General features: G+C 42.3%; 1 protein-coding gene across 1 annotated transcript; it reads left to right on the top strand.

Annotated features, from left to right (window-relative positions):
* The first annotated feature begins 2,658 nt into the window (after positions 1–2,658).
* On the top strand, positions 2,659–18,992 carry LOC124069694 (protein APCDD1-like). Its single transcript, XM_046409068.1, has 5 exons — positions 2,659–3,120; positions 8,852–9,035; positions 9,445–9,970; positions 16,184–16,505; positions 17,035–18,992. The coding sequence occupies exons 1-5, from the start codon at positions 3,081–3,083 to the stop codon at positions 17,496–17,498; spliced, it is 1,536 nt and encodes a 511-aa protein (XP_046265024.1). The 5' UTR covers positions 2,659–3,080; the 3' UTR covers positions 17,499–18,992.
* The last annotated feature ends 66 nt before the right edge of the window (positions 18,993–19,058 follow it).

The raw sequence follows: 19,058 nt of genomic DNA, 5'->3' as shown, positions 1-19,058 counted from the left end.
AACTCAGTGTGAGTTTTATGTTCACTGTGCGCCACTCCCTCCTCATTCCCTTTTTTACAACACCCTCCAGAAATGACACAAACGTCTACGGGGAGGCATGAAGAAAGAGACAAACAGAAAACAGCACAGTCATCCAGTTCTTCAGAACACGGACTTAATCAGAAACAGAGAGAGACACCAACTTTGAAATGTCCCCGCTCACATTCATCAGTTCTGACATGTTTAGGGACACTGATGATAAATTTAATGCAAAAAGCATGTCAGAAAAAAAAACTCCCTGGTTTAAAAAGGGAATAACAAATTTCGGCATTTATGGGCAAAATCGTAATCACGTTGCGCTGTGACAAAGCTTTTTTTTACAAGTTGATATCAACACTCCCTACAGGGAATGTGGTGGTGGGGGAGGAAATAAACAGCAGGTACGAGCTTCTCCCTGGTTTTACTGTCCCTTTGGGTCTTTTCAAATCAAAGCAGTCTTATTTCCACCTCTCATAGATCACATTCCTGCAGAAGCACAAAGAGGGTGCAGCAATGCTTTGATTAGCCACACAGGACAACGCAGGGGTCAGCACACCAGAACAAGCCTCCCGGTTTCACCTCCCTGCCTCCAGCCTCTCCTCTATACAGCCTGCTTATTAACACGCCTTCCGGCCTTCTTGCAAATCCCATCAGTCTGTTTGTCCGGATCTCGCTCTGCGGCTTTCCCGGATCCAGAGAAAAGAAGGAATTGAGAGGGAAACAGAGGGGGAGAGAGAGAGAGGAGGGCTGGAGTCGCTCTCCCAGAGCATGGATCCAGGATTAAAAGAGAAAGAGCAAATACCATAGAGCGTATAGAGGGAGGCGGCCATGAGGGTTAAGACCGCAGACAATAGAAATTAATTAGAAATCCCTCAGTGGAGGATTGCTCTGCTGATTAAGGATTGGAGGATTATTGGATAAGCCAGTGAAACACTGTTTTTTTGTTCCTTCACTATCATTTCTCCACCTAAAGATTATGTAAACTTTACACTTCAAAAAAAAAAAAAAAAAAAAAAAGATTTGGCACTTTGAGACTTTTGAGGCTTTCTTGGTAACATAACAGCATCGGAGTAATTCAGTTCTGAGCTTCTGAAATGTGAGGATTTGATGCTTTAAATTGCAACAAACAAGTACGCTTTCTGATATTTTATAGACCAAATGATTGGTCTGATTAATAATAATAATAATATGATTAATCGCAGATGAAGATATTCTTTAGTTGTAGAATCTGTTTCGGTCTTCTGGTTTCTGAATCAGCTTGTTCCTCGTCTTCATTACAGCAATATGATGTTTGCACCCAGTGAAATATTCAAACCCAAGTCCTGAGGCCTGAGAGCCTTTTTCAGCCTTCTTCAGCCACAACCATAGAGGCCTGAAAAAGCCTCTCAGGCCTCAGGACTGAATTACAAGTTTGAAGATAAAAATAATCTGTGGGTGTGGAGTTTACCACACCTCCGTGGCTTCTGCTGGGGTCCACATTAGCTGCCACCTAAAAAAAAAAAAAAAAAAATCAATCTTTAATCAAACTTTTGCCAGTTTATCCTTTAAATTCATCCACACAACAGGAGCGGTTCCTCCTTTCTGCTGGAGTTCCTTGCAGTGCATGCGGTGCTGGGTTCCACACACAATTCAGTTAAAATGGATTAAATTATCAAGATTGCAAGTTGGGGAGCTGATTATCAGTGACCGTAAGCAGCAACTGACAGAAAATATAGTAACATAAAAGCTTTTGCTCAGACGCAATCAGCCTTTAAAGGTAGATTTCACACAGTTGGCTCTGTGTCAGAGTTTCTGAGTGGGTGAATGAAGAGCAGCCGGTGACTCTCGCCTCAGGGTCAAAGGATCAGAGAGACGACAGCAAAGAGCCACAAGTTGAAAAGAGTCAGAAACTCAAGGCCAAGTTCTCTCTCTCTCTCTCTCTCTCACACACACACACACACACACACACACACACACACACACGACAGGTGTCGGACAGGTAAATGCCCTGTGAAGCTTTGTTGTCATTCCTCCCTCTGGCCAGGCAGGCAGCTTGTCAAACACAAATGAAACAAATGGGAACTCAACACGTTAAGTCTCTTTTCGGTCCCAGGAAAACTTTACTCCTAATGAATCCCAGACGACATGAAGTTTTCTCGATGTTCTGTGTAAAAGTCACCCAACGTCACTCCAACGACTCGCTTGTTTTGCATTACAAATGAGTACAAAAAACATTTACATCAGGTTATGGTCATTAAAGGGTTGTCTTTCAGAAGATACCAGAATCAGAACTGAAGTCAAAATAGTTCAACAACAGTAACCAGTTTGTTTTGAGTTTGTGTTTTGGGGGCTTGTGCACAAAAAGGTTGTTATTCCAAACGACCCAAACAATTTTGGTTATGTGAGGATATTATTGTGCTCCCCATGAGGTTTTCTTAAATCCACCCTTTGCATTTTATGTTAAATTCCTGTGGTCTTATGACAGTATGTGCTGATGCTTTACACGTTTGCATGAGGTAAGAGTAATTTTAAGATTGAAGATGAAGATTTTACTGGTGAAAACAGGTTAACAATTTTTGTTTTTGTTTTTTTTGCAGTGTGCACCTAACGGGAGAAAACTTCAACACATACTCCACGCCCTTAAAATCCGCATGAAGGCGGGGGTGGGGGTGGGGGTTGAGTCCAGTCTCTGAACGCTCATACAAACACTCCTCCAGGACGCAGGACGAACGGAGGACGCGCGTAAAAGCAACCGAGCTGCTTCCCTTCTGCACTCAGCGACGACGTTCACACTCACCCAGCGTGTCAAGCACTAAAGTCGGGACTTTAATGCGTTTTCTGGGTGCGATTCTTTGTTTTCAACTTCACGTTCAACCGTTTTGTTTTGTTTGTTTTTAATTCTCTCAAGCGAACCGGAGGTGCCTTTTGTATGATGCTCGGATACCACAGGAGTGTTTCCTCCACGCTTTGGATACATAATGTGAGGATTGGTGTCGGAACAAAGCAGGACGCTGCGTAAAGGATCCCCTGACCTCCAAAGTGTGACCAGTGAAGCTCGTTTCAGTTTTCCCCCGAAGCGCGGAATGGGGCCGTCATCTGCACTGCTTCTCATCGCTTTTTTGGGTAAGAAACTTTACTTTAGTTTAGTTTAGAAACTTTAGTTTACTTTGATGCAACTCGTGCAGCGTGTGTGAGCAACTTTTTAAAATCAGAGAGGAAAACGTGTTTTGCACCACGTGTGCATTGGAAACAAAATACTCAATCAGCCTATGAAAAAAGTTGTGTTGCTGAAAAGTCATAAAAACGGATGACATCATTTACATTATGTTAGAAACTCCAGCATGTTTTTAAATGTTTTCTACACCTTGTCAGGTGTGTGGCAGGTAGGAGCCTGACATGCCACTCTTCACCTCAGCGCACCTGTTTACCATCACAGCTGTGTGTTTGTGTCTGTGTGTCCAACTGGGAGTAGTAATAATCATAATATTTTCTGGCTAAGTTATCCCTTATGCCACACTGATGAAGGCTAAAAGGCAATAAAAAGCTTCCCCGGGGCTGCTGGACGGATGAAAGCACGAGGAGAGTTAAGAGCCACTTAAACCATCCATTCCTGATGAAAACCCTGTCTGAGCAGCAGAGGATTATGGGACTGCAGTTGACCCAATCCATCTGCTCCCGCCGACAGTGGAAGGCAACATTTGGCTGCAACTTCAAATGACCGGTTTGAGATAAAACGATATTTAGAAGTCTACTTATCTTTAAGTGTGTTTAAGCGAATCTAACGTTCAATTAAGTGGTGTATCATTGCAGCCTTTCATAGAGGCAATGAAAATTCACTGTCAGCCTAGATGAGTGTGTGCTGTAAATTTACGGGGAGTGGGGTGAACCTCAGCGTGCCTTCAAAGAGTTGACAGCAAAGTTTAAAAAAGACACACACATAAACATGGAGCTGCTATACTTGACCTTTTCACTGATACCAATAAGACTTCTCGAGCTCAACGGACTCTTTAAATTTTATTACACCTGTAAATATTCAGCAGTTTGCAAGACTGCAATGCAAGGAGATGACTAAACGGTTTGCTCAGGCTATCATTTACAACTCGTTTCAATGCCGAAGTAGACAAAACTGGCAAATAATAAAACCACCTCATATAAAAATGCCATTTTAATCACAAATAAGATCTCATTTGATAAGTGGGTAATAATACTGATAGTAATGTTTTAAGGTTTTAAAAAAAAGGAGACACTCACTCAATTGTAGTCATGGAGAAGCTTTAATATGCACTGAGGCATGATTTAACAGTTAAATCATAAGATTTTACTTCACTGGCCATTGAATTAATCTTCATGAATAAATGTTAACTCAAGTAACACAAATACAGGGACGTACAGTAAACATGCATCTGATAAAACATTTATGTATTCATTTTTCTAGAGTAGGATTTATAAAAACAAACAAATGGTCTGCAAAGGCATCACAACAGAAGAACTGAATCAAACTCCAACGCTAAAATGAGAAAAGTGTCAGTTTGGATCTATAACAAACACCATGCGTGAGTTTTCAAGGCAATGAGAGACAACTAACAAAAAACCAAAGACGCCAAGTAGTAACCGCAGAGGCATCAGTCAGAAAATCAGCCAAATAATGTCAAGGGAGACGTTCTTAGAAACCAACAGAAGTTTGACAGTCGGAGAACTAACTGCAGCCACAGAAAGAAAGGGTTGTCACGAGTTTGAATAAACAGACAGGGGAAAGATGGAGCTAAGACAGATGTGGGCGATAGAAATGATACGGCCCAGCATGTCCCATCGCTGTATCAGCAGGGAGAACAGGATGGTCCAGAACTTTGTTATATCAAATGATCTTCATCAACAGATGGAGTTTGTCATGGGACTGCAGATGTTTGAATTTCTTTACCACTAGGAGGTCTTTTTTTGGTCCATGTTTGTGGAAAGTTGAGCTTTAACCGTGGAAACAGAAACCATCATAAGGTTAACGGTTTTTTTGTGTTTAGTGGGATGTTTGGACAGCTATTGGATACTTTCTGTTAAATTTGGGCAAATATTCATTGTTCCCAGAGATTAAGTCCTAAAGACTACTGACTCTTCTGTGAGCGCCACAAGCAGGTCAAAATTTCTACTGGACTGATTGGCACAAAAGCATTCAACAAACATTCAAGGTTGAGATTTTTTGTGAACGTGCCAATAGAGTGATGCACTTGTCCATTACTTGGTCTATGATCAAATACCTTTAAAACTAGCTTCAAGTTTGCATTAGTGCTAATGGCAAATGTTAGCATACCTACTAAACATACTAAACTGGGATGATAGACGGGGTGAACATTATGCCCGCTAACGTCAACATGTTTTCACTGTCCCCATGAGCACATGTGCGTGTTCATGTTAGCATTTAGCTGATATCACCTTGCCACATATTCTTCGGCCTCACAGATGTAGTTGCATGTCCGTAGACTTTTGAATCCTTTTTTTTTTTTCCTTTTATGAAGCTGTCTTTCTGCTCTCTTCCTTGACTGTCTGTTGTATGTTAGCGTGCTGACGTTAGCATTCAGCTCAGCGCTGTGCAGTGCCTAAATGCAGTCTAACTGAGCTGCTAGCTTGGCTTTAGACCCTGGCTGCCCAACAAAAACACTACATTATGAACTTCATGATGAATAAAATTTGACTCTGCACAACCTAACATACTGAAGTTACACTTGTCAGTTGAATGTGCATTGGATTACAGAAAGTAGCCCACAATATTTTCCTCAGAAGTCCAGTGAAACAGGAGTAGAAAGCAGTCCAAAACAAAAATACTCAAGTACCAGTAACTTCTGAACTGTTATTTTCTCCACTCTGTTCAAGTCCTACATCGTCGCTGCCGAATGCCAAGATAACACAAAGAACAGTCCTTTGTCTGGTCTCTGCTCTGGCACTTGTGGCTTTTTCTCTTCCCATAAACGATGTGGAGTCTCTCTGCTTGTCAGGGGTCCCAGTGCTGTTACCTCACCGGTGGGATTGGGCCAACTGGAAATGTTCTCTGTGGTTTAGGGCTCTGGGAGTTTAGTGAGCGCTTTGATTTAGATAGAGAGAAGCAGTTTGGGAAAGCAGCAGCAACGAGGGACCGGAGAGGGTTCGAGTCCAGCCGCTCTGATTAGAACCGTAATGAGGGGCGAGTTATGTTATTTTAAAGAAAGCTATTGGAAGAAAACTCCCATCACTCATGCATTCAGTGCTCGTTAAATGTGTGTGTATGAGTTGTATGACACGTCCTCTTCAGAAGGAATTTTACAGACAGGCTACACACAACCTCTTTTCAATCATTTCCTCATTTATTTCCCTTTAAGCGTGTTTTCCATTTCGAGTTCTCATTTGGCTTTGTTGTAATCAAGCTCTCTTGTAAATGTGTTTAAAATGGCTCTAAATAAAGCTAGTGTTTCATTATGATTATGATATTTTCACAAACTCACAAAAAAATAAGTCTGATGCAGCTGACTCTGGATCAGTTGTGTAGCTGCCACTCGGTTTTAACATCAGATACAGAATTACTTCTGTTATCCAACTCTGTGATCAGAAAGAAGATGCTTCCCAGATGTTCTTTTCAGCACTACACACCTTTTTTAAGTCTCAGATTTGTTTGGATTGTGAGAAGGAAACTAAATAGATACTGAAGATACTGGAGAATTTTGAATTTGGTTTCTTTAATATTTTCAAATTGCTTTTTTCTGCAGCGTGAGCATTTGCTGATAATACATTTCCAAAAATGCTTGATATGCATAGAAACCTAAGATAATGAGGGCATACATTACTAAGAATCCGTAGAAAGCTGCAGCAGAACGTCAGGAGATGATCCACCATCGTCAGCTTCTACCACATTTCCATAATATCTGCTGATATGAAGTTATATTTTAATCCAACACGGGTGATCATGTAAGAGTTTTCGAGGTGTTTTAGCATTGGCGCTGAGTTTTCTGTCTCACATAAAATTTAACTCTAGTTTCTCAGCTCTTCTCATCCTCCCATTGTCATGTAAATTCACGCCAAAAGCCTCCAAATCATTGCCAGTATAATTAATTAATATTATTAATTAATGCGTATGTGAGTGAATTTTTGTCATTCCTGACCAAAGTATTTATTGCTGGAACATAAGATGAAGGAAGCTGGCAGACATTGGTAACGAGTAGCTGGAACAAGTGAGTTTTGGGTATTTTTACTACATTTTGTCAGCAGAGGAAACTTCATTGTCCAGGCCCAGTTGAGTAAATGTTTGTTCTTTTAATACTTTCTTTTGAGCTTCTGTCCACCTGTTGCAAGTGTACAGGCATATATTTAGCTTTTAAGCATGAAAATATGGCACGTGTGTATTTGTGTGTGTTTTGAAATTCACCAGCTATTAAACTTACCAGTTAACCAGTGGAAACCTCTGTGAGGTGAAAAGTGTGTACTACACATCTCACCAGGATCCCTTTTTTAAATTCACATATTCACACACACTTACCGGTACTTTCTGCTCTGATCACTGTGAATACAAGCTGTTTGCAGCCACAGTTCAGGCCTGACCGCAGGTGCCTCACACAGACACACACTCAGACACACACAAAATGCAACAAACTGTGAAGCCCTTTTCTTTGATTTTTTTGAACCCAGCTCCAGCCAGCAGAGCAGCGTTACTAATGCCACCAGCTGAGTCGGGGATCAAGTCTCCCAACTGTCCAGTGTTTCCACTGAGCAGTGCTGTGATGTGGTGATTTACACACAAGCCTCAGTTAACACACATATTTGCTGCCTTGCTGAGTGTAAAACAACTGGATGGAGCTCTGTTCTTCATGGAGATTTGGCTTCCTGTAATCAGAAGTTTTTGTTCTTCCCTGCATGTTATTGGTCTCATATTGAAAGCACAGAGGCGACCACAGAGGCATTCCAGTGCGTTAAATGATATTGCCAAGCAAGTCAGGTCCAATGCAAAGAATTTAAGACAAAGACTTCATATTTCAAGGAAGATTTTGATGTTATTTGGAGTATTATAAGGAATAAATCCTTGCTGGAATGTGAGCTTTAAGGCTTTTCTTTGGCTGCAGGCTTTGAAAATGCTTTCATTTCCGATATTTTATCCCCTTAAGCTCGGTCCATTGTTGAAGGTATTGTTATTTCATGTGGTGCACCGAGGGTGCATGGACAGGATGGAAACTGAGAGCATTCAAACGTCTGTGCTGCTCTTGTCCTTTTTACCTTTTTTTGTGTAGCTTAATTTCAGAGTTTGTTTTACTGTTTGTGGTAGCAGAAGGCCAACTACTTAAACATCTGAGCTTTGCCTTTCCATCACAGGCTTAGCTAATATTAACTATTATTAACTCCACTCATACCAGGTGTTGCAGGTCACTGATGAAGAACAGTAATCTCAGGGTGATGACATGAGTTAAAATGACTAAATAAAACCCCTGGAAGACTTCAAAGAGGCCTGGCTGATTGAATGAGCTAAGCATAAGCATGAGAGCAAAGCTTCAAACCAACAAGGCGCCTTTTTCTATTTGATCTAAGTGTAATTAACCGTCTTAGTACAGTAGCTGCCTTTAAAAGCAGCTGTGCATCATTTGTGAGGACGCAAAAGTCTCAGAGAAGCACACACACCTGAGTTTTTTTTAGTACATATCCACTCAGGATTTCAATATGGTAACACAACTTAGTCACTCAAACAATAAAATCATTTGACATGTTACTTTGTAAGACAGAAATCTTTTCTTTGATGTTTTTATATTTCTTTTTTCCCTCCAAACACTCATGCCTAAAAGAAAAACAAGAAAATGAGTACTGGTAAAATCTGGCCTGAGCTTAACCTTTGGTGTTATTGTTCCTGCAGGCTGGGCTGAAGGTTCCTCTCGTCACCACTCGGACGGTCGTTCCAGCCGACTGTCCCTGGAGAAAACCTTTGGTCGCTTGGTCAAAGATTCCCGGTGCCAACACATGCTGAAGCACCTCCACAATGGAGCACGAATCACTGTGCAGATGCCTCCAAACATTGAAGGTCACTGGGTGTCCACCAGGTAAACAACAACAGACTTATGGCTTTATGTTTTCTGAGCATCTTTTGTATTCGAAGATAGGAAGTTTTTGACATTCAAAGTGTGTGTTTAAATAAGGGCCTTAAAACCTGATGAACGTGTTTAGATGATACATTATTCTCAAGTTTTCATTTCATTTCCTTTTGGCATCTGCATTACCACACAAACATAACTTAACTCTAAAAAGTACTTTAAAAGTTTTCTATGTAAACTGATGTTCTAACTATACTGAAATGAAGTGAAACCAATGGCTGCCTGGAAGGTGGAAACAAAAAACTGATTTGTAGAAGCTACTGGTGTACTTGTATCTACGGCAGTGTAAAGTCTACAATGGAGTAAAACATAAAAGCCACTAGAATTGCCCTGAAACCTCCTTTATTTTCTGTTGCAGCTGTGAGGTGAGACCAGGTCCGGAGTTCTTGACGCGCTCCTACAGTTTCTTCTCCAACAACACCTTCCAGGCTCACCAGTTCTACTACGAGGACAACCACTGCACCAAACCCACCTATACTCTTGTGATCAGGGGTCGTCTGCGCTTACGCCAGGCCTCCTGGATCATCCGTGGCGGCACCGAGGCAGAGTACCAACTCCACCGCATCCAGATGGTTTGTCACACAGCCACCGTGGCCAAAGAGTTCAGCCAGAGGTTCAACCGCAGCTGCACAGGGGCTGTGAAGGGCCCTTGGGAGCCTAATATGATCCACGAGCTGTGGAGCGAGGAGGGCGACTTTGACTGCTCCAGGGAGCTTAATTTTGCCATGCATGAGCTGCAGCTGCTGAGGGTGGAGAAGCAGTATCTGCATCACAACCTGGATCACCTGGTGGAAGAGCTGTTTCTGGGAGACATCCACACTGAGCCATCCCAGAGGCTGTACTACAAACCATCCAGCTACCAGATGGCCCTGCAAAACGCCAAAGTAAGTCCCTAATGATTGCCTCCTAATTCGAGTTTCAAGGGATAAGGGGTAAATGTTTCTGTAGAATGAAAACATTCTGTGGATTAGTATTTGTTCTCCCAAGGGATCACAAGATAATTGTACGTAAAGTAAGTGATTATGAAGAGATTACCAGAGTACAAAACAAGAAAAAAAAATGGATTTCTGGAGGACAATTTGTTTTTCTGTTCCTTGCTGCTTACTTTTTTTGGCAACACTGGCAGCGTCAGACCACTTTGGTTCAGACTGAAATATCTCAGACTATTGGATGGATTGGAAGAAAATTTTGTGCAAACATCCATAGTCTATGAATCTTACTGACTTCAGTCAAAGTATTGATTGCTATGAAATTCTGCACAGACATTTGCGGCCCCATCAGGAAGACTTTTAATAACACTGGTAATGAGCGGTATTTTGCGCTAATCAGCAAACGTTAGCATGCTATTCTAAACTAGTTAACATGGTAAACATTATACCTGCTTACCATGAACATGTTAGCATTGTCACTGTGGACAGCTGCATTTATCTCAGCGTCTCGCATCTTCAGACCACTAGAAATTATTCAAATGAACCAGTCTGAGAAGCAGAAATCAGTCTTTGGCTGAACTTCTCAGACTCCGTAGACATAACACCACCTGTGACAAGATGGTGCAGGTGAATGGTTCACCTGAGAAGATCTGAATTAATGGTGGCAGAGGCCTTTCGTAGAGTTTGTCTTTTAGTATTCCAGAATTAATACTGGAATACTAATACTGGTACGCTGCAGACCTTATCAGTGTTAACCTGGAGGGGATTACAGACAGACTTAGCAGTAGGAGCCACTCGTACAGCAGCTCAGTGCAGAACCTTCGATGAACTCGACTCCCACTGTGGCGACCCTCCACACCACAGAGACCACACACACCAGAAACCACAATATGTGACCTCATGTATGATAGTTTATCTTATAGCACAGCCTGTACGCAAGGCTGTGAAGAGTCCTGGGAAAAACAGTATTTGGAAGCAAGTCTTCACATAGTGGTATCAGAGTGGTGGATAGCCCAGAAAAATAATGCCTGCTAGTGTATAATGCTGCAATGTCAGGTTAGTGTATTTAGTATTTTCTGACAACCTGTGATACAGTCTGCCACCTGTCAGTGGTAACAAACAACCATCCAACACAAATACTGTTGAATCCAGAGTTAGGATTACTGTGTATGTCAGCAGACCTGCCCTTATATGCTTAACATTTGCTCTGGTAGAAACCAGAAACTGTGTACACACTGATTTCATCTCTCAAATTTAGCATTAAGAAAGGGCCCTTTCTTTGCTCTGCTGTACTTACGGGCTGTAATTTCTCTATTTACACTGCTGAGCAGCAGTTTCCCACTAGGTGAAACCCAAGAGTGATGTTTTCACTGTCACCCTCTACAGAGATTACAATGAAATCCCGTTCGGGGCCGCTGTCTAAATAAACATCCATTTGTACGGTGATGGCAGGACTCGTGTTGCTGATCACAGTGTAAACAGTGTGTTGAGTGAGGAGCTGTGATCAGACAAGCTCCCCTGTGGCGTTGTAATGACCAGAGCTGCTCTCCTCAAGTCCCTTTGGCCAACAGAGGTGCAATGTGAAACCCGGCCTATCTCTGGGAGCGATCAACATGTGGTATTCCTAGAATTTGGAATCATGCGGCACATATGAATTATTCCCCACAAGCACATACCAGGTCTGATTTCATGCATGCCTGAGGCTCAAATCAAAGTGTTGCATGTGTTCTTTTTCCCTCTCAGTCTTTTCTGAATAAAACGGAAGATATTGGGAGTGTTGAGTGACCTCTGATTGTCTTGTAGGTGCACATTTAAAGTTGTAGAGTCGTACAGAGTCACAGAATCAGTCGCCCAGATTTTCAGAAATCTGTTTTTCTGTTTCCACCTCCATAAAATAGAGGTGAATGGAATTCTGACTGGTGCTTTGACACATTGTTTACATAATTCAGACATCTCCCGTTACTATGGATAAGCTGCTGCCAAGGTTTCATAGGCAATATGTTTGTCTGCTGAAAGTCGTTCCAGTGTAAACTGTTAACAGTGTGTACTTTGGATTATGCAGTCGTGACATTGTTTCTGGAGACATCATGCTGTTAAATTTTTAGTTTTTACTGATCAATATCTTCTTATAAACATTAGTCAAATAACTGTGTTTAACGTGTAAGGCGTTTTATTGTATTTAAGCTTGTTGTTTTAGATTCCCAGCCAGCACTTTAACTGTCTGAACTCACTCTCACCATATTCAACTGCGTTTTCAACGATAAAGTTCAGATGCCAGTCAGACAGAGTTAGCGGCCACCTGAACACAGCTGAGTATTTAGCAGCTTTAGAACCAGACATTTCAGTTGGTGGAAACCAAAACAGAGCTGAAAGGAGCGTTGGTTAATGTTGGAGAGAAGACTCTTTTCACATATGCAGTAGACCTGTAAACAGACTTTGCTGTGTAAAGTTGCGTGGTGTTGCTAACATGAGTGTATCGTCAACAGTGTTAACGGCTAGTTGCATTGACCCACAGGTGGCCAAAAATTAATCAGTGCTGCTGTAAATCTGTTTTGTGTGTGTGTTTGTTTGTTTGTTTTGAGCAATAAAATGATACCCCATTGACCTCCATTGTACATGGATGGAGGAACAAATCTCCACAGCACTTTTCTCAAAGTCTCAGCATGTAGACCCAAAACTATCTGCTTGTCTTGATCCCTGTAGAGATAAGCGTGGAGATATTTTATTATTTGGGTGAACCAATCCTTTAAGCTTGTTACTGTGCTTCAATAATGATACAAACCCATTATAGGAGTGTTGAATGCCTTAATGTTGGCTAATTTTATACCTTTGGTCAACCGTGGGCCCATCAGCTATGCACATACAGTAAATTAGAGTTCTGGTGAAACAGTGGTATAAAATACATCACTCCTTCCTAGACAAGAAGCACTAAATCTGACCATCCCTTGAGGCTGTAATGGTTTCTTTTCGGGAATTTTTACTGCCATGGTGACTATCCAATCCATTAATCTTAAGTGCTGTACCCAGGGCTGGTCCCAGTCCAGAACATTTGCTGGTGCCAGCATGTTCATTTGTGGTTATTGGGTGGATCGCTGCAGTGATGCAATAGCGAGGCAGCAGACTTTGGTTTTAAAGTTTATTTCTTCTGTTTTCTGTCGCCTGAAGCAGCGTAATGACCACTTGATAATGATCCGTGTTAAGAAGGGATCTGTGTTTTACGAACCTGAATCCAAAAAAGTCCATAAATATGTTAATAAGAACAGATTTGCAAACCAACTGTGTTTACCAACAACAGTTTCACGGAGTGTTTCTGAACCCGTGTAGTAATATCCTTTTTGTACAGTCATTTGCATAAAGTGGTGAAGGTCAGCCTCATGCTTGCTTGTTAAAGAAGGACCCTTTCTCGCCCCTTTTCATATCCAATCATAATACTATCACCTGTTACCAATGAGCCTGTTTATCTGTGGGATGTTTCAAACAGGGACTGACTGGCGACGCATCCAGGGCGTCAGCTGGGATAGGATCCAGCCCCCGCCACAACCCTGCACGGATATGTGGGTATAGAAAACGGATGGTTGGCTGGATGGTTGGATGGTTGGATGGATGTTGAGCAGTACACAACTTTCTCAGTCTTTTGTTGTTCTTGTCCCAGCTGATCTGAAACGTGTTGCTGAGATTAAACGCATATTTACGAAAGTCAGTAAAGTTGACGTGGTGAAACATTAAATATATAGATGTTTTACGGGCTTCATTTGTGTGAAAGCCAGAAAGGATGAGCAAATCATCACATTCTGTTTTATGCTTTACGCAGCGTCCCACCTTCTGGGAAGCGGGGTAGTAATGTTGTGGTTGGTTTCGTTTGTGATGTGGTGTTGCGCTTTCCAGAGTTTGTCTTTTGATACTTTCAGTAAGCCCATAAGCCCTCGAAATACTTTTAAAACGCGGTCAAAGATAAGACTGTTGCTATGAATTGTGGGGAGGTCGTCTAACGAGAGATGTTGGTCCACCTCTAAGGATGGCTACACAGAAAAACATGTTTTTAAAAGAAGCATTTTAAAATCTGACGTAGTTTCTGTTCCTTGTAAGATATTTGGACTTATGGACTTTGTCGTCACCCGAACTGTGGCGGTAATCCTCAAAATGTCTCTGCGAGCGAAGGCAGCTCAACAAACTGAAATTCGGTCTTAATTCTACTTTTTTTGCTGTGGTTTGGACTGTGCCCCACTTGTCCGTTGGTTCAGACACAAGTGCCTGCCAAATGTAGTAGTAAAAAAAATGTAATTAATAAATGTAATTTATATGAAGTGAGGGCAGTAATATCCTTCCTCATTTCCTCTTTTTTTTTTTATTCCAGTAAGGATATAAAATGTTGAACTTCAAGTATGAAGAGCCAACAATTTATTGCAACACAAGCTTGTACAAGTTGGACATCTTGGTGCTACGGCAAAGACACCTGGCTGCAAATGTTTTGTGCCGTTTACATATAAAGTCAGACTTTGTAGACCTTCATTGTCAGTTCCTTTAAAATAACTTTACTGAGGGCAGTTTGTCGGTACTTTCACCCGCTCAAATTGAGATTTGTTTGTTATAGCATCACTCTCTTTTATTGGATGGGAGGGCTGTTCAGTTTCAACTTAGTTTGATCCCTTTTAGAGGTGTAACACTGAGTACAGTATCAGCAACTATTTTGATTGTATTTGGATTTTTTACATATCGCATTTAAATTTTTTGCATTATGATTGTTATGGAATTTTATAGAATTGTTTTTCCCCTTTGGGTCTGAAACCAAACCTGTTATTTACTGCCTAAGATGAGCGGTGGAGCCACGAGAAAGGTGAGAGATCCATGTAGGATCTCACATGTCGTGTTCATTGTCGGGTCTTTTTTTTTTTTTCTACCTCAGACAGGCTTTCAGTGTTTTATGGGCTCAACGTTCCTGCAGATCTGGAACGTGTTTTCCACACCTGCAACATAAACTCTCCCAACTGCTGCTCTTCATCTTTATCCTCATGTGCTAATGTACGCGTGCATATTTTCCTCTGCGCATACCCTATTTATTTCTTTTCCATGCTACATGTACCATATATCTTACTCATATGCACAGATGCACGAGTGCTCTGTGAGCTGGATCCACAGGAGGCTTCGCTTCCAGTCCTCCCATTAACCTCTCACTCTGAGGCGGTTGTGGAGCTGCACTGGGATTATCTCATCTGTTGCATGTAGTGATACTCTTGTTTTTTTTCCTCCTACTTGTAGCATTCTCTGTCTTTTTTTTTTTTTTTTTTTTAGCTTTCAATAAATCCCATGCAGACATAGTGCTGTCTGGGAAAAGAGTGATTGGGTTGGAGTGGGGTAGGTCTTAAATTTTGACCACCCTCACATAACAGAAACTCCAGTTCCTCCCTGGAGTTTGGTCTTTGGAGGAGACTTTGTGGAATACAGTGTGATGGCTTCCAGCTCCAAATCTGTCAGGCCCTGAAGTCTCTTCTCCAGCCCGACACCCACAGCTGTCCTGTCTGTGGATACCATGATCACATGGTGCTCCGGCACTACACTCAAGCAGATGTGACATGACCTGAGTGTGATTAATGGTGCTTAATAGACTTAGACTCTTTTTTTGTCGATATGAGGATGAATAAAAGAAACTGCACTGATGTCTGCAAGTGGCATGAAAAGTTCAGCTCGCTGTTTGCTGTGCGACGCCCGGCTTTGGTTCGACCAGACATCTGTCTTTTATGGTAAAACGATGTGATCACCCTGAGAAAATGCTGGAACCTTGTCTGGCCTCCAGCACTCAAGAGGTTCAGACTAGAGGAAATAGTTTTTCCTCCTTCATCTCTGAACAGACGCCAGAAGTCCCTTTATGTGGACTTCATGATACAATATACTGATGATGGATTAGAAAAGCTTTCGGCACTGACAGATTTCATATGGCCATATAACAGGGTAATGTTCAGTGGGAACTTCAGCTCAGAGTTTGTAAACAGGTTATAGTCTCAACAACCGATGGATCTTGTACATGAAAGCTCCATCACTAAATGAGATTTTTGCTACCAAACCAGTAAAAAGAAAAAGTGCTTTTACACAATTGTATCTATGAGAATCCAATCGATAGCTGATATTAGCTTGTTGCAGATGTATTAATGAAGGGTATTTGTATTTTTGCAGAACCATGACCATGGCTGCATCGCCTGTCGTATCATCTACCGCTCGGATGAGTTCCACCCTCCCATCCTGCCGCCGCGGGCCGACCTGACAGTCGGGCTCTACGGTCAGTGGGTGAGCCAACGCTGCGAAGTTCGCCCTGAGGTCCTCTTCCTCACCCGTCACTTCGTCTTCCACGACAACAACCACACCTGGGAGGGCCACTACTACCACTACTCCGACCCCGTCTGCAAACACCCCACCTTCACCATCTACGCCCGCGGACGCTACAGCCGAGGCCTTCACTCCACCAGCGTCATGGGCGGGACGGAATTTATCTTTAAAGGTGATTGGATGATATTTTCTTGTCTCGCAGCTGTGGTTTTCTTCCAAAGTTTAATGGCGACAGTTCTCAGAGGAGAATGTGCTTCAAGTAACTAAAAAAAACAAATCTGGGCCAGGGCCAGAAAGCGCTCGGCTAAAGTCGGGGTTAGTACACGCTGGAATGTGACAGGATTGTGCCAGTGTGAACAGCTTTCTCTGCCTGGGCTAAGAAGCTTCTAAATGCAGTGTGAAAAGCCCTAACGTCGTATCTCTGCGATTATCTTATGACCAAAATGACAAAGCTAAGATCCAAGTTGAAACAACAAGCAGAAAAACACTCAGTGACTCATCCAGTTGACAGTTTTACTTGCAGAGTAGTGATGTAGTGCTCTGGGTGTATTTACTACACCCAGAGCACTACATCACTTCTACATACACCCAGAGCACTACATCACTACTCTGGAGGTCATAAAGCACAGGGTGTTCTGGATTTCTGGTGTTAGTCTTGGTAACTCCAGCTAACAGGTCTTCTTCTTTCTTTCCACGTTTAGTGAATCACATGAGAGTGACTCCCATGGACTTGGCCACCACGTCCCTCCTCAACGTCTTCAACGGTAACGAGTGTGGAGTGCAGGGGTCCTGGCAGGTCGGGGTGGAGCAGGATGTCACTGTGACCAACGGCTGCGTGGCACTTGGCATCCGACTGCCCCACACAGAGTACGAGCTTTTCCGCATGGAGCAAGACGCCCACGGCCGCTACCTGCTGTACAACGGCCAGCGTCCCAGCGACGGCTCCAGCCCGGACCGGTCGGAGAAGCGGGCCACGTCCTACCAGATGCCCCTGGTGCAGTGCTCCGCAAGCAGCCAGCCGTCCGAGCACGGCAGAACGGACGGCGGCGACAGACCTCTGCAGCACCACAATGACTGCACAGGATGTCACAGGGGTAGTCAGAAATACGTCACGGTGGCTCTCGCAGCCTTCGTCACGTCTCTGCTTCTCTGCTGGCAAAGCTAGAGAGCAGTTTGGTCTTTCTCTACTTAAAAAGACACGAGACAAGAGTGAGGATTACAAGAGGGGAGAGCAAGACTGCTTGTTAAAACAGCAAATTTAAACTGTTGGCTTCTCTCGTGTGAAAGAGGATGAGAGCCGGTGCCACTGATCCTCTTCTCCGAGCTACCAAAGACTCGACACTGCCGCACCACAGAAACTGCACTTTAGAGTGGAACCAAAGACCAACCTGTCTGTTTCCACAGATACACAAAGATGTTCATATATCCACACAGACCTGAGAGTTATGTTTTATACAGTGTATTTACCTACAACTATCAAGTAATTTCTTGGTACTGCAAAAAGACACGATTTTAAGTGTAGAAATTTTTCCCGTAACGACAAGAAGCTCCGTGTCTCGAGAAGACGTACTTGTGGATAGTCACCGTTTACAGTAAAAGGGAACTACATTACTTGTGTTAAAGCATTTTCTTTAAATATTGCCTTTCAGTACAGCGAACTCATCTTTTCCACATTAATAGCAAGTTATTTTGGATACAATAAAACTAGTATCTTCCGTTATGAAGAGAGACATTTTTACTCCCTCACTGATCAGACAGCTGCATCTTCATTGGCCGACACTCAACCTCGTTTCCACTGGGGCCCATTTTGATAAATAAGATAAGGAAACTGCACCTGAAAAACTGGCCTATAAACGGCCGTTCTCCTCATAAAGACTTAAGATATGCCATAAAACTTGGACAATATGGCTAAGTTCAGAAAATGATTTGAGAATATTTTCTAATAATATTGAAAAAAAAAAAAATCAAATCAATGCAATGAAGTGGGTTCCATTTGTGTCCACTTTGGGGGCTAATTGTATCTTAACAATATGATTAAACTTAAGGTATCTAATCAGGGGTTTGACTATTTTTGTGGTAAAAATTAGCACTTTGGTGCATCGTCAAAGTTGATCAACTGCCTCAGATTTTGAAAAACATTTGTGCCATTACAACTAAAGATAGACTCTGGTTTCCAGGTTGTGTAGCTCCTTGAAAAAGTCTTCCACTAAGAAACCTGTAAAATAATATAAAATAAACTCATCTCCTCCCTAAGTTCATTTCTAAACTTGAGAGTGGAATAAGTTAAAAATACCTTCCATGGGATTAAGGACACCAGGCGAGGAGCAGTATTTGGACCCATCAGTTTTCGTCCCGATTGTGATCTTGCTGCAGGCCCCTGTGATGTCGTCTCTGCGCTGATTGTGGACCAGTACCTGTTTGGGAACTTACCAGCATGCTTCTGCCATTAAGAAACTTTAAGACTGTTTGGAGAAAGGACATCACAACATGCTCTTATTTCTGCAATAGGAAAACTACAGGACTAATTCCTCACAGCCACTTTTGACATCAGCGGTTCAGAATCTTATTCACAGACTAGAAGATCCTGTACGAGGCTCCAAGAAATGTCTTTGTAACTGGATACATGTATAAGATTAAAGGTTTGATACTCCTCCGCGTTGATGCATACGTAAATTATTTGTTCGTATCTAAAGGCTACCTGATCAGTTTGAGTAAATCTGTGTAT

The sequence above is a fragment of the Scatophagus argus genome, chromosome 13, assembly GCF_020382885.2.
Source record: "Scatophagus argus isolate fScaArg1 chromosome 13, fScaArg1.pri, whole genome shotgun sequence".
Classification (NCBI taxonomy): Eukaryota; Metazoa; Chordata; class Actinopteri; family Scatophagidae; genus Scatophagus; species Scatophagus argus.
Note: the sequence above shows the minus strand (reverse complement) of the source record. Positions and strands in the feature narration are given on the sequence as shown.